Source organism: Galeopterus variegatus, unplaced genomic scaffold, assembly GCF_000696425.1.
Source record: "Galeopterus variegatus unplaced genomic scaffold, G_variegatus-3.0.2 Scaffold396, whole genome shotgun sequence".
In the NCBI taxonomy this organism is placed as follows: domain Eukaryota; kingdom Metazoa; phylum Chordata; class Mammalia; order Dermoptera; family Cynocephalidae; genus Galeopterus; species Galeopterus variegatus.
In genome coordinates this window covers 103,126-118,593 of record NW_007726507.1, presented here as the reverse complement: position 1 = coordinate 118,593, position 15,468 = coordinate 103,126, and the positions used below count along the sequence as shown (strand labels likewise).

Here is a 15,468-nt window from a genome sequence, read left to right as displayed (position 1 = left end):
CCTAAAGCAAGACCTGGGCATCAATTTCCTCAGCCATCAAATATGAATGCATTGGACTAGATTATTTCTAAGATCTCTTCCAACCCTTATGTTCTTTGAATACACTCTATCCCTTACTATCTTGCTTATTTTTATTTTTCGAAAAAAACACATATTTGTCTTCCCATAATAATTCATTTTGACTCTAACAAGAAATCATTTTTTGTTTGTTCTTCTCTGTCAAGGACTCTTCCTCCTCAATGAATACATCCAACAAAATGAATTTTAAAACTTTTTCCTCATCACCTCCTAAACCTGGAGATATCTTTGACGTTGAACTGGCTAAAAATGATAACAGCTTGGGGATAAGTGTCACGGTACTGTTTGACAAGGTTTTCAAATGTTTTCTCTTCATTTCCAGCAGCATATTATATGCCAACTTATTAATTGAATCATTTTGCTTCAAAAGGAACACTTGTCAAATATTTTCAAAATTTTAAAACTGAACCATATCTTAAAACTTTTTTAAAAATTGATTGTGCTAGTCACTTTTTTCCTGTGGTTTAAAAAAATTAGACAAATGCCTACTTTCCCCCACAGATTTCATACTTGCTTAATCTGAATAGAAGACTTGGCAAAATGTAAAATTTATGCATACACTTTGTATTCATTTTACAGCTTCTACACGAGCATAGAATAATGAGATGATACATCTTTAACCTACATCATGAATAACTAAGGACTATTTATATTTATATGTCCTTTCTCTCCATATCATAATATTTGTAAACATTTTTAGTATCTTAAAATTGGAGGTTCCCAAGGAATATATGTGTTTTTAAGGTAGTTAAAATATGAGCTTAGGGGCCGGCCCAGTGGCGCACTGCTACAGTGCGCCGCTTGGGAAGCATGGCGGCGCTCCCACCGAGGGTTCGGATCCCACATACAGACCGGTTCCCGCTCACTGGCTGAGCGAGGGGTGGGCACAGCACCGAGGGTTGCGATCCCGTTGCCGGTCCCGGTCCGGTGCGGGCGCGACACTGAGGGTTGCGGTCCGTTGCCGGACACGAAAAAAGACAAAAAAAAAAAAATATATGAGCTTAGACTGTTTGACAAAATTATTTTAGAGTTATACTAATGAATATACTATCCCTAAATTGTAATTATCTCCTTTTTGGTTTAATTTTTTTATTTTTCAATTTAACATTGCATTTTGAAATAATTTCAGACCCCACAAAAAATTTGCGGAAATAGTACAAAGAGTTTCCATATGTCCTTCACCCAGCTTCTCTACACATTAATATCTTACAGAACCACAATACAATGGCCAAAACTAAGAAATTAACATTGACACAATACTACTAGCTGACCTACAGCCCTTATTAAAATTTCAAAAATTGTCCCACCAATGTCCTTTTCTTGGACCCAAAGCCAATATTTAGCTCTCATGTTTTCTTAGTCTCTTTTCATCTGGGACAATTCATCAGTCTGTCTTTGTTCTTCATGACCTTCATGCTTTTTAAGAGTACTATCAGATTATTTAATAATATATCCTTTTGGGGTTATCTGAGATCTCTTGATGATTAAAATCATGTTATGCGTTTTTGGCCAGGAACATAACAGAAATTACTTTTTGTTTCTTTCTCAATGAATAACATGAACAGCACGTGATGCTGCTATGTCTCATTACTGGTGATATTAACTTTGATCATTTGTGTAACATTATCTTTTATCACATTTGAAGAATATTGATAATCATGAAAAGCCATTGAGAAACAGTAGAAATAGCACTATAAATATATTGAGATCAAAAGAAAACCTAATTTTCTAGCACATTTAAAACTGTAACATTTGGGGCCGGCCCAGTGGCGCACTGGAGAGTGCGCCGCTTTGGGAGCACGGCAGCGCTCCCACCGAGGGTTCGGATCCCATATAGAGACCGGTCCACTCACTGGTTGAACGCGGTGCGGGCGCGACACCGAGGGTTGCGATCCCGTTACCGGTCAGTTAAAAAAAAAAAAAAAGACAAAAAAAAAAAAATGTAACATTTGGGCCGGCCTGGTGGCGCACTCGGTAGAGTGCAGCGCTTGGGAGCATGGCGGCGCTCCCGCTGAGGGGTCGGATCCCATATAGAGACCGGTCCACTCACTGGTTGAACGCGGTGCGGGCGCGACACCGAGGGTTGCGATCCCGTTACCGGTCAGTTAAAAAAAAAAAAAAAGACAAAAAAAAAAAAATGTAACATTTGGGCCGGCCTGGTGGCGCACTCGGTAGAGTGCAGCGCTTGGGAGCATGGCGGCGCTCCCGCTGAGGGGTCGGATCCCATATAGAGACCGGTCCACTCACTGGTTGAACGCGGTGCGGGCGCGACACCGAGGGTTGCGATCCCGTTGCCGGTCGCGGTACGGGCGCAACACCAAGGGTTGTGATCCCCTTTACCAGTCACGAAAAAATGACAAAAGAAAAAAAATGTAACATTTTTCCTCTTGCCCTTAATTTCTTTAAAATTGTATTTTTTTTTACTGTAAAGTGAGATAAAAGCTCTACGCCCACAAGAAATAGAAAATTGGCTTATTAGATCTCATCTACACCATAAAAAATTTTTTTCCACCAAAGCCTTTTAAAATGAAAGAAAAACTTCTTTTTCTTTGACTCATGGGATTTGCTTTCAGATTAGCAAATATGAATCTGAAGTATTTTATTCCATATACTTTGTTCCTGATAGTTTTTCTTCACACTAATTTTGCATAGATGAATTTTGCTTTCTGCTTGCTCATAATGTATGATTTAGACTTATAAAGGAAGAGCAATTCCTTATATAGTCAAGATCTAGCATATTGTTATTTTCTGAATTGAATAGTTTTGCTAAAAGGAAGCTGCTTTGACATTTGGGAAACATAGCTACCGATATTCTTGGGTATTAAAATAATTTCACATGCCAATGTGATGCTACTGCTTTGGATGGAGAATTGAATCCTTTCTAGGGCTCAGATATGAAAGAAAAAGTGCAAAATTTTTTATATTACAAAATGTTATTTTATTATTTTCTGTTTAGGGAGGTGTGAATACCAGTGTCAGACATGGTGGCATTTATGTGAAAGCTGTTATTCCCAAGGGAGCTGCAGAGGCTGATGGTAGAATTCACAAAGGTATAGTGTTTGTATGTATGTGAAAATTTTATATATAAATATCACCATAGATAAATGAGAAATTATGAAGTTGAAAGAGACCTTCAAATTCGTAATAAGAACCTACTCAATTATAAAACTATAGCATTAAAAAACTCCTCGATTCCATTCCAAAAACTCTTCTTTCCAGCTTATTCTCTAGTATCAGAAAATATCTAAACAATGTTTTCATTCGTGTTTTGCACATGCTAAGAAGCAAATTCCCACACAATGGGGAAGAGATAGTGCCCTTGAAAAACACTGACATCTACATTTCTAATAAGAACTAACTAGGGATGTCCCTCCAGTCTCCCTACATTTATAGTTCAGCTTATCTTTCTCATGATTTAAATTGATTTTTATAAAGATATTGTTCTAAAATGTACCTAAGATCGGCTATAGAATTGAGAAAGAAATTAAATCACAAAGAAACTCTGACAAAATTTTGTCCGTAATTTGTCTGAAACTCTCCTCAAACAAATTAATATGAAATAAGACCACAAGGTGGGAAAAGAGCATGTAGAATCTTTATTTTATGACGCGTTTCTTTCAAAATAACTGCCTAATTTATAGGTGATCGTGTCCTAGCTGTCAATGGAGTGAGTCTGGATGGAGCTACCCATAAGCAAGCTGTGGAAACACTGAGAAATACGGGACAGGTAATAGATCATTATACCAATCTTTCAAGATACATTAGAAAAACATAATAATGTGTGAATAATATCAATCTTATTGAGGTCTCTAAATTCGTTAGTTAATCAAGAAACCAAGCCTTAATCTTGTGACCATTCTGGGTTGTTCTTTTTCCTTCCAAGTTGAGAAGCAAGTATTATGACAAGCGTTTTTTTACTGAGGAAGCTAGCTTCCTGTGTCACATTTAGTCATATGTTACCACAGAGATCTAACAGGGGGACTACTGGAGGTTGCATTTTTTAATTTTTTCAAAAACATCTACTAATTTCTAGTGATTTTTACTTGTTGTTGTTCTTCAGCCCAGAGGCTAAGTTAATTTTGTTCAAACACATTTGGGGTTAAGGAATTTACCAAATTATTTATAATGGTTTTTATATTATAGTGGTGATTTTTTTCCTAATACCCAAATTTTCTATAACATGATTATGTTATTAGCATAGAACTTAAGCATGTTCTTATAGTAAATTTTTTTTCTCTTTAATCATTTATGTTTTGTTTTGTTTTTAAATATCTCAACTGGCTTTATTGTGATTCTAGTCGGGCAACACATTATTACATAATATGGAATATGTGTCCTAATCACTTATCTTTTTATACAAAAAATAATAAAAACTTGATTTTGAAATTTTCAGTCCCTTGCTTCCCCCACACACACACACTTTTTTTTCCCCCTCTCTACCTATATTTTGCTGGGCCAGGTAGTTACTTTAGTATATGTGCTGCCGAAGCGAGCACGAGCCAGGTAGTTACTTTAAATGATTTTATACCATCGACTATACAAAGTCCTGAAATTTTATCTATTTTCTTATTATTCTTCTTAATTAATGAAGTGCTATTTATTTGTCCAGGTGGTTCATCTGTTGTTAGAAAAGGGGCAGTCTCCAGTATCTAAAGAACATGTCCCTGTAACCCCACAGTGCACCCTTACAAATCAGAATGCCAAAGACCAAGCTCCAGAAAAAATGGTGAAGAAAGCAACTCATGTCAAAGACTACAGCTTTGTCACCGAAGGTCAGACATTGGGAGAATGTCATCTCACCTTAAAATTATTCCTAGCTTATTCAAAATTTTATTTTTACATGTTGGATTATAATTCATACCCTAGTTCTCTTTACTCTTGTCAAGTGTAAATAATAATCTGATGCAATACCATACTATATAAAGAAATGAAAACATATTTGCATCTCATATAGTCTAAAAAACTTGGGATAATGAAGTCATGCATAATTATGGTCATTTAATAATGCCTTAAATAGATGTAAAATTCAAAATGAAATTTGGTAAGAAAAATAATTAGTATAAATTGCTAAGAATGGTGTCAAACCTATGTGAAACCTTGACCCTTAAATTTTCTATATTTCTGTTCAATTTAATGGACTTGTGAAGCTAAATTTGGGCAGAAATTTACCTAACAGTTCCCAGATACTGGTATTTCTTAAAAACTATACCAGCCGTTGTACGTATCACTAACAGGCAGTAAAATAAGAAAATTGAGAATGATTTAGTAATAAGTTTTTCATAAGGCTAAATGCGTTCATAATACTGGAGTACCCTTTATTCCAAAATTCCATCCATCTTCATTTTAAGAGGTTTATATGTCTTTTATTTTATAAGTAATGGTGATGGTATATAGTCATTGTTTTGTCTTTTATTTTAAGTACCTATTTGTTGACACACATGTGAGCAACTCCAAATCAGTCCCCAAAATAAGGAGAAAAAATAGCCCAGCCTATATTATTTTTTCTGATTATGAAAATAAAATTAACATATCCACTTTATCACACTACTTCCAATTTCTTCCATCATTCTTTCTTTAAATATCTTTTTAAATTCTTATCTTGTTATTGTTCTTTTAACTTATTTTGCTGATGAGAATTTTATCAACGTACCATTGCAATTTATCTGGATTAAATTATACCTTACCAAAATATTACAATGTCAGTTTGTTTCCTATACATCCTCTGACATTTATTTTACTCTTTTTGCCATCTCTCTCTACTGTATACCTGAATTTCTGCAGACCTCTTTTTCCCTGATTTTTCTGTTTTCTCTGGTATTATACTTTCTTTTAAAACGTGGGATTGAAGCCTAATTTCATTTTCAGAACCCTGCTTTCTGAACTCTCTTTTCTGTTCAAACAGCTTAGTTCATGCAGTTAGTTGATTAGGTTAAGTTTTCATAATGACAGTGTGAAAAAAGATTTGAGTATAGTATAGGGTGCAAAATAAGTGTACATAGAGCTATAAATATCATGGGAAAATGGGCTTTTAAAAAATGTGTCTAAAAATATATATATTTGTATGCTCATATATATACACAGCATTTAAGAGTATTTAAATATTTTTATATCTTTTTTCCCCAGAAAATACATTTGAGGTAAAATTGTTTAAAAATAGCTCAGGCCTAGGATTCAGTTTTTCTCGAGAAGATAATCTTATACCCGAGCAAATAAATGCCAGCATAGTAAGGGTTAAAAAGCTCTTTCCTGGACAGCCAGCTGCAGAAAGTGGAAAAATTGATGTGGGAGATGTTATCTTGAAAGTGAATGGAGCCTCTTTGAAAGGACTGTCTCAGCAGGTAAGCTCCTAGCATATGTATTCTAGCATTTTTAATGATGAGATGGATTGGCTTTCCAAGATGTTTTCATAATCCTGGTTTAACTGTGTCTTTATTTGTCACTCATGGTATCCCAGGAAGTCATATCCGCTCTCAGGGGAACAGCTCCAGAAGTATCCTTGCTTCTCTGTAGACCTCCACCTGGTGTGCTACCAGAAATTGATTCTGCTCTTTTGGTGAGACCTGTGAAAAGGAATTTGTATTTTTATAGAATATCAATTTAATGATTAATTTAGCTGTAGTTGTTTCATCATGGATCGATCCCCTGGATTTCATACCTGGCTATGTCTTTAGCTAGGATTGTTGTCTTGTGTGTGTCACTTAACCTCTTTGAGTGCATTCCATATTTGTAATATTAAGAAATTTAATTCACTTTCTCTTCCCTCCTTTCTAATTATAGGATTTCAGGGATTTGTTTTCTAAGCATAAATAGAAAAAGACAAAATAACGGTTACAAAAACCTCTTGTCCGTTTCTTCATTGAACTAAACATGGAAGTGTGATTCTCATTCTGAGCTAGTTGGGATAAAAATGAGAGTTATTTAAGATTTTTTGCCTTTTTTTTTTTTAAACTAAAAGTCACAGAGAAAGGGATATGTTCATTTCCCTTTCTTATGGTAAGGAATAGCTAAGGAATCCAAAATCTGTTTTGATAGTGACTTACAAAATTGCATGCTGACAGGTGTGAATCCAAACGTAGATGAATGCTTATATAATTAAAGAAAGTCTGCCTTTGGCCTGTCTACTTAAAATAGTGTTCAAGTATTAGTGAATGATGACTCCTGGGTATCAAAAGCAAGAGTATCTGGGCCAGAAACCTTAAACCTTATATTGGGGGGAGGGGAAGTATTAGGAGGGCATTAATAGGAAAGTAACATTTCTGAAAGATGCATCATAAATACATTTTAGGAAACTACAATGATTTGGGGTACTAGACAGGAAGAACTGAATGGAACTCTCTTGATGAGTAGTATATCAGTTGATACAATCTTTCTGGAAAACAATTTGGAAATATTTAACAAGGCTTTTAAAAACACTCTGTGTTCTGACAATGTAGAAAATTATAAGGAAATAGTCAGAAACTCAGGTGAAAATTTACATACAAAGAAGTTCTCCTAGATTTCTGTTAATAGTGAAAAGCTAGGAACAACTCTGTATCCAATAAAAGGAGAAGGCTGGAATAAATTAACGGTATAGCCTCCATAGGTCCATTGCACAGTTATTAAAATTGTTTTAAAGCATATTTAAGGATTTCAGAAAATACTCATGATAGAAACCTAAAATTTGAAAGTAGGATACAAAGTGCAGTAGATAATATAACTCTAATTTGATTTAAAGTATAAATTGTTCAATATTAGCAGTTGCTATTTTTATGTGATTTTTTTTCTAATGAGCATAAATTACTTTTTTTTACTGTATCAGAAAACTAATTGAATATTTTCGTAGAAAGTGCTGTTGTTCAACAGGTTCATTTTTAATTACGTGCTTCCAAAGTTAATTTCACACTGATCTCTTTAAATGTGTTCATCACAGACCCCACTGCACTCTCCAGCACAAGTACTTCCAAACAGCAGTAACCCTTCTCAACCATCGTGTGCGGAGCAAGGCACCAGTTCAGATGAAAATGAAATATCTGACAAAAGCAAGAAACAATGCAAGTCCCCATCCAGGAGAGACAGTTATAGTGACAGCAGTGGGAGTGGAGAAGAGGACTCACTGAAAACTCCAGCGAAGATATCAAATATGGTCTGGAGCTCAGCTTTGCATCAGACTCTAAGCAACATGGTATCACAGGCACAGAGTCAACATGAAGCAACCAACAGTCAAGAAGATACCATTTGTACCATGTTTTACTATCCTCAGAAAATACCCAATAAACCAGAATTTGAAGACAGGTACTATCAATATTCTGTGTAGCACTCAAAGCAACTGGTTGTTGTTAGTAATAGCAGCAACACGTATTTCTCTAAGAATGAAATGTGTCCACCTGTGAATTTCACCGTGATTAGGCAGATGGTGACTCTATTGGATATCTAGCTATTGTGACTGACAGTTTTAGTTAGCAAACCAGCAAGCTCTCTACCCAGTCAATGTGAGCCTTGCTGCCTTCTTGAGCATATTTACTTATAATTGAGAATGTTGTGTGTATTTCACCGTCAATCATCCTACTTAACCAGAAAGAGAAAAGACATATCTACATAGTGATGCAGTAGAAAGTAGGGAGCAGACATGTTAAGGAAAGGGGAAAGAGGTTGGAAAGAGTTTACAAAAGGTAAGACACAGAAGATGGGGAAAGAAGAAATTATTGAAAGCATAGAATCATACAAAGACTACATCTATACCTCTAATCATTATTTACACATTTTACTATTTGGTTATGTCTTTGTGTGTATCCAGGTCCAACCACATTTGTTCAAGATTTTTTTTACTTTCTCTTCTGTCCTCCAAAGAAACCACAAAAGTAACACTGTTATTCTTTTCTTATTTCTTCCTTTCCTTACATGGAACCTCTATTAGGCTTCTGATAACATTAGCTTCAGCCTTGAATTAACAACTAAGAATCAAAGATCTATTTATTAAGCCTGTCTTACTGACTTTGTGCAGTTTAAAGAGCTTCCTCTAAATAGAACCTAGACGGAGAATACATTATTGGTAATGTTAGCATATGACAGATGTGGAATAAATTCACAGTCCAGAGTTAGACAAAAAGTATCTGGGGTCTCAGTCAAAATCAGACATGAATATTTGCTAAGTATTTTCTGTTTGTGGTACAAATTTACTAGATTTACATTGAAATGTATTTATAAATAGTCTTGCTTCTTTTTCTCTGCAGTAATCTTCCTTCCACTCTACCATCGAATGTGACTCCTGGGCAGAGTTGTCAACCCCAATCAGAATCTGCTTCCTCTAATCCAATGGATAAATATCACATACACCAAGCTTCTGAACCAATTAGACAAGAAAACTTGACATCTTTGAAAAATGACTTGGAAAACCACCCTGAAGACTTTGAGCTGGTGAGTTGTTTCCTCTGTATTAAAAAAACTCCATATTTTCTCACAGAAGATGTAAACATATACAGTTTCTGTTTAGTTGGAGAAAAAGCTGTCTTTTAGAGTGGCTTCATATCTGTGTCTAATAAATGGATAACATATCTGGTGTGTTTCTGTGCTGAGAAATTAGGGAAAGAGACAAAAAGATCTGGGTACAAATCTTGACTCCACCACTGACTTACTGCAATTTGGCAGATGCCTGTGAACAAAATGGGCTTCATAACTTCATAGAATTGGGGTGAAGATAAACTGAAATAGCCTATGTAAAGTTCCTAGCATAGTACCTGATACAGAGTAGACACTCAGTAAATGTTATTGTTATCTGTTTCTCAAGATTCTGATGAATTATCTATTTAACTTTTAATCAAGTTTGAATGTAATTTTTTTCTCCTCCACAATTTTTTGTGTGCTTAAATGGAATCCTTTACATTGTAATAATAGCTCTAGAACTTCTAAACCTACAAATTAAGTTTGGAAACCAAATTTCCAAGTATAATATCCTTTACATTGATTGAAAGTCAGGCTATTTCAATACTGTTTTTGTTACCCAAGTAATAAATGTTTATTGTAGAAAAACTGTAAAACACATAAAAAGAAGATTAAAACCACCTATAATCTTACCACCCCAAAACCGTAAGCATTTTGGAGTTAATTTTTCCAGACATTTTGTTTGCCTGTAATTGTATATGTGTGTGTGTAGCATCTACATCTTCAGTTTTATTCTTAGCAATGGAATGAAAATCTTTGAATGATTTCCTTAGAAAATCTGTCATCATCCATGTAAGCAACTTCTAGTCTCAGGAAAATGTAGTATATTTACACAATGGAATACTAGTCTGTCATAAAAAGGAATGAAATTCATTCGTGGCAACATGGCTGAACTTAGAGAAAATTATGTTAAGTGAAATAAGCCATGTACAGAAAAGGAAATACCTCATGTCTTCACTCATAAGTGGAAGCAGGAAAGAAAGGAAAGAAGGACGAAGGGAGGGAGGGAGGAAGAAGGAAGAAAAAGAAAGAAAGAACAATCATAATAATTCCTTGAATTTTCAAAAGGAGTGAGTGGAACTAAGTCCACCAGAGGTGGGAAAGGAGATAGGGAGAAATTGGTGAAGGGCCACAAAAAATGTTTACATTTTTGTAATAATAAAATAAAAAAATAAAATTTTAAATAAAAATAAAAATTTTTTTTGTTTATATAACTAGAAAATTTCATATTTTTACAAAAAAAAAGCTTTATTTGTGGTTCTTGGCATGTATCTTGGTTGTTTAGAAATATATAAAGAATTTTGGGGCCGGCCCGGTGGCGCACTGCTACAGTGCGCCGCTTGGGAACACGGCAGCGCTCCCACCGAGGGTTCGGATCCCACATACAGACCGGTTCCCGCTCACTGGCTGAGCGAGGTGCGGGCGCAACACCGAGGGTTGCGATTCCGTTGCCGGTCCCGGTCTGGTACGGGCACGACACTGAGGGTTGCGATCCGTTGCCGGACACGAAAAAGACAAAAAGAAAAAAAGAAATATATAAAGAATTTTTCTGAACTTTCCCCCCAAAGTATTCTTTGATCATCAAAATGCAACCACTATTGTGTCCTTGTTTATCCTGAAAATACAAGAATGGAAGCATGAGTAAACTCTGTCTCTACTGTCTCTAGACAAACTCATATTGCTGTACTTAAACCCAACTTTTACATTGGGGGTGGTGGGGGACATTCTATATAGAATCTGACCGACCTGGCATCTTCATTCAGGTGAGTTAAGTAACGTTTTAAGGTTTGGGTTTTTTCTTCTATTAAGCAAGAAAAATAATAGTCATCTTTCTGTTTGTCTACAGGGCAAAACAGATAACCTAAAGGAATTACTGTTTTCTTCCCTTAGGAAGTAGAACTCCTCATCACCCTAATTAAATCAGAAAAAGGAAGCCTGGGTTTTACAGTAACCAAAGGCAATCAGAGTATTGGTTGTTATGTTCATGATGTCATACAGGATCCAGCCAAAAGTGATGGAAGGCTAAAACCTGGGGACCGGCTTATAAAGGTGAGACATTTGAAAGGAATGGAAAATTTATGCAAATGTGGCCAAAGAGCAGGCCAGGGATGGAGAAGGAAGGTTGAATAAATAGAACACTGTATTTCTCTATTTGGCTTACGTTGTCCTTCACCACCACTTAAAAGTAAAGGCCTTTGCATAGTTAAAACAGTTTGGGAAATGCTTAAAGTTTCCTTTTTAATTTGAAAGTTCCTTTAAGGCATAAAACAGCTATCTCAAGTCTCAGGGACAGAAAGTTCTCTTAAATTACTAAGGATATACGTCCTATATTGGCAAAATAATGATGCGTTTGTTAGAGTTTTACGTTGTTATTTCATTTATAATGGCTCGATCATTGTGCTTATGATTTCTACATTAAAGGAGATTACCATTAAATTAGATACCACTCTATTGTGAATCTCTTAATGGCTAAAATATATGGTATAAAAAGTTGGGAAGATTATTGTATTTTCTTGACAATTTAGCTTCTGTGTTCTAAACATTATAATCCTAACTTACTCCTTCTCATTTTTGTAGGTTAATGATACAGATGTTACAAATATGACTCACACAGATGCAGTGAATCTGCTCCGAGCTGCACCCAAGACAGTCAGATTAGTTCTTGGTCGAGTTCTAGAATTACCCAGGATGCCAGTCTTGCCTCATTTGTTACCTGACATTACATTAATGTGCAACAAAGGGGAATTGGGTAATGAAAATTCAAGCTTTGTGCAGTATGATTTTCTTGGCTAGATTAAGAGTAAGTATTTTTGTGACTAAGAAAACAAATATTTTTTGTTCTTTGAAGGTTTTTCCTTATCTGGAGGTCATGACAGCCTTCATCAAGTGGTATATATTAGTGATATTAATCCAAGGTCAGTTGCAGCCATTGAGGGTAATCTCCAGCTATTAGATATCATCCATTATGTGAATGGAGTCAGCACACAAGGAATGACCTTGGAGGAAGCTAACAGAGCATTAGACCTGTCACTTCCTTCAGTGGTGCTGAAAGCAACAAGGTACTCTGCAATTATTTGTGAGTTTTGTTTCTGTGTGTGTGTGCATTTCAGGCTGTTGACTAATATTCTCTGAAAAGATATTACTAAATTAATAATTCATAGACGAAACTGTCAGGACTTAGTAAAGTTAGAACAGACTTTCTAATAGAAGAATCGGAGAACACTAAGTGGGTGTTTGGATAAATGCTTACAGTCAATAGGGTATACCACATTTACCAGTGAGGGTGTTTACAGCTGCAAGTAACAGAAAACACAACTCAACTTCATTTAAACAAGAAAGGGAATTTACTGGTTATATTGGACTTTAAAAAGTCCTTTAGAAAAGGTGATCATCAGATGAAATTTGATCAGGGCTTTGGCTTCATTTTGTTGCTGTTTTCAGTTATTCCATCTTCTGTGTATCAGTTTCCTTTTTGATAGTCAAATGACTGTGACAGTTCCATGCCTTGCACCTGCATACCACCCCATCTAGAGCAATCTTCAAACAGAAATCACCAGTCATGGGCCGGCCCGGTGGCGCACTGCTATAGTGCGCCGCTTGGGAAGCGTGGCGGCGCTCCCGCCGAGGGTTCGGATCCCACATACAGACCGGCCGCTCACTGGCTGAGCGAGGTGCAGGCGCAACACCGAGGGTTGCGATCCCGTGGCCGGTCCCGGTCCGGGCGTGACACTGAGGGTTGCGATCCGTTGCCGGACACGACAAAAAGGAAAAAAAAAGAAATCACCAGTCACCACTGGTAAAGCAAGTATTGTGTGCCAGTTGCCTTAGTTCTAAAGTAAGGTCAGTCCCTTAGTTGAGGCTAAGGGATAAGAATATACTGATTGGCCTGGGCCAGTCATGGCCCACTCCCAGAGCTGAGATGGAGTCAATCCTACCAAAACCTTATGTCTGCTACCAATGAGGCATAAAGCCATAACATCCTCTATATCTCATAACACTTTCACATTATAAGAAATGCTAATAGCAACTTTTCTTTCACTTATAATGTAATAAATTGAGAAAATATATGTTTCCTATTGCTGTTGTAACAAATTACCACAAATTTAGTAGCTTAGTTCTTCATACTTCTGGATGTCAGAAATAGCAAATAGTTCTCACTGTACCAAAATCAAGGTGTGAGCAGGGCTGCATTTCTTCTGTAAATTCCAGGAGAAAATCCATTTCCTTGCCTTTTCCCCCTTCTAGAGACTGCTCATATTCCTCTGCTATGACCTCCTTCCATCTTCAAAGCCGACAATTGCAGCACTCTCTGCTTCTATTGCCACATCTCTTTCTCCGACTCTGACTTGCCTTCCTCCCTTTTTCACTTATTAGGACACATAATTACAACAGGCCCACCCAGCTAATCCAAGATAATTTCCCCATCTCAAAATCATTAACTTAATCACATGTGCAAAGTCTCTTTTGCCATATAAAGTAACATATTCACAGGTTCTGAGGATTAGAAATAATCATTAGAATGTAGACATCTTGGGGGAGGTGGACATTATTCTGCCTACCATAATGTACATGAATCCAGGCTTTCTAGATTACAGACTTAAGTTAGTAAAGGGAAAATTCACATTTGTGTCTGCGAATTATTTCTTTCAAAACATGGGAACTTGTTAATTTAATTATTGATAATGAGCTTATTTGTTTCTTCTGAACCTTCAAGTTAGATTTCATACTTTTTTTCTTGAATGTAAACTCTGACCTGATGCCTTCACATGTTTGTAAAAGTTGTATTGGCTTATTGTCATTTTCATATGTCTAGCTGAATGTTAATTAGTGGAGGAGGAAAGTCTTCAAACAACCTGGAAAATATTTTTGTGAAAATGAACATCTCTGCTAACCTGAATGTTTTACCTCAGCATTAGCAGAGCACTCTTCACCCCAGCCCTGAAGTCACTTTTTTTTGTCTTTATACTTCTATCTTCACTATAGTCACTGAAGATATAGTAGTGGTAGTCACAATTACTTTCACCTTTGTTCTTCTTCCAGCTCTCTCTCCACTGTTGTATATATCTGCCCTCTTTATAGTCCACAGGGTAGCAATAATAGAGGGATATATAATTGTAGTAATTATCTCTATGTCAAGAACTGTAAAGAGTCTGGGAATTTACCCTACTTGCAAGCTAATAAGCTAGCCTGGTATTGTTTCGTGGATGCTAGCTATATTAGTCAGAGTAGATATACAAATATATGATAGGGTATTTATTAGGGGAACTGGCTCACATGATTGTGAAGGCTGAGGTGTCCCACCATAGGCTGTCTGTAAACTGCATGCCAGTAGCATGGCTCAGCCCAGGCTTGAAGCCTCAGAATCAGGGAAGCCGATTGTGCCATTGGTGTAATTCCTGGAACTCAGCAGCTGAGGAGTCTCAAGCTCTGACGTCCGTGAACAAGAGAGCAGAGTGTATCTCAGCTCCAGCGGATAGAGAGCAATTCACCTTTTTTCTCCATTTTTTTGTTCTCTCCAGGCCCCCAGTGGATTGGATGGTTCCTGCCCATATTGAGGGTGGATCTTTCCCACCAGTCCACTCAGGCCCATATGCTAATCCCTTCTGGAAACACCTTCATGGACACATCTAAAAAGATAGCATTACCAGGCTTCTCTATATTCCTTAATCTAATCAAGTTGAGACCTAGAATTAACCATCATGATGGCTAAAGACATAAAACTCCTAGATCAGAGATTAAAGACTTTATTACTAGCAGTACAGCAAGCAGCATGAGCATGGTGTTGGTGGAAGATCTACATGTCCTCCAAGACCCATAGAGATGATGTATATGGGACTAATGGATTCCTGCACATACAGGGTTGTATTCCTGCACATATAGGGTTGTATACATCATCATAGAGATGATGTATGTGGGACTAATGGATTCCTGCACATACATGGTTGTTCCCATGTTTTGAAAGAAGTAATTCAC

The 15,468-nt window shown here is 36.5% G+C and overlaps 1 protein-coding gene across 1 annotated transcript in view; it reads left to right on the top strand.

Moving 5' to 3' along the window:
- Positions 1–15,468, top strand: part of PTPN13 (protein tyrosine phosphatase, non-receptor type 13 (APO-1/CD95 (Fas)-associated phosphatase)) — a 133,472-nt gene that overhangs the window by 91,562 nt on the left and 26,442 nt on the right. The window contains exons 24-34 of the mRNA XM_008568306.1: positions 225–356; positions 3,035–3,128; positions 3,720–3,805; positions 4,688–4,850; positions 6,202–6,416; positions 6,533–6,631; positions 7,988–8,349; positions 9,288–9,471; positions 11,386–11,544; positions 12,073–12,244; positions 12,344–12,554. Of these exons, the coding sequence (XP_008566528.1) occupies positions 225–356; positions 3,035–3,128; positions 3,720–3,805; positions 4,688–4,850; positions 6,202–6,416; positions 6,533–6,631; positions 7,988–8,349; positions 9,288–9,471; positions 11,386–11,544; positions 12,073–12,244; positions 12,344–12,554 (1,877 nt within the window). The remainder of the gene's footprint in view (positions 1–224; positions 357–3,034; positions 3,129–3,719; positions 3,806–4,687; positions 4,851–6,201; positions 6,417–6,532; positions 6,632–7,987; positions 8,350–9,287; positions 9,472–11,385; positions 11,545–12,072; positions 12,245–12,343; positions 12,555–15,468) is intronic.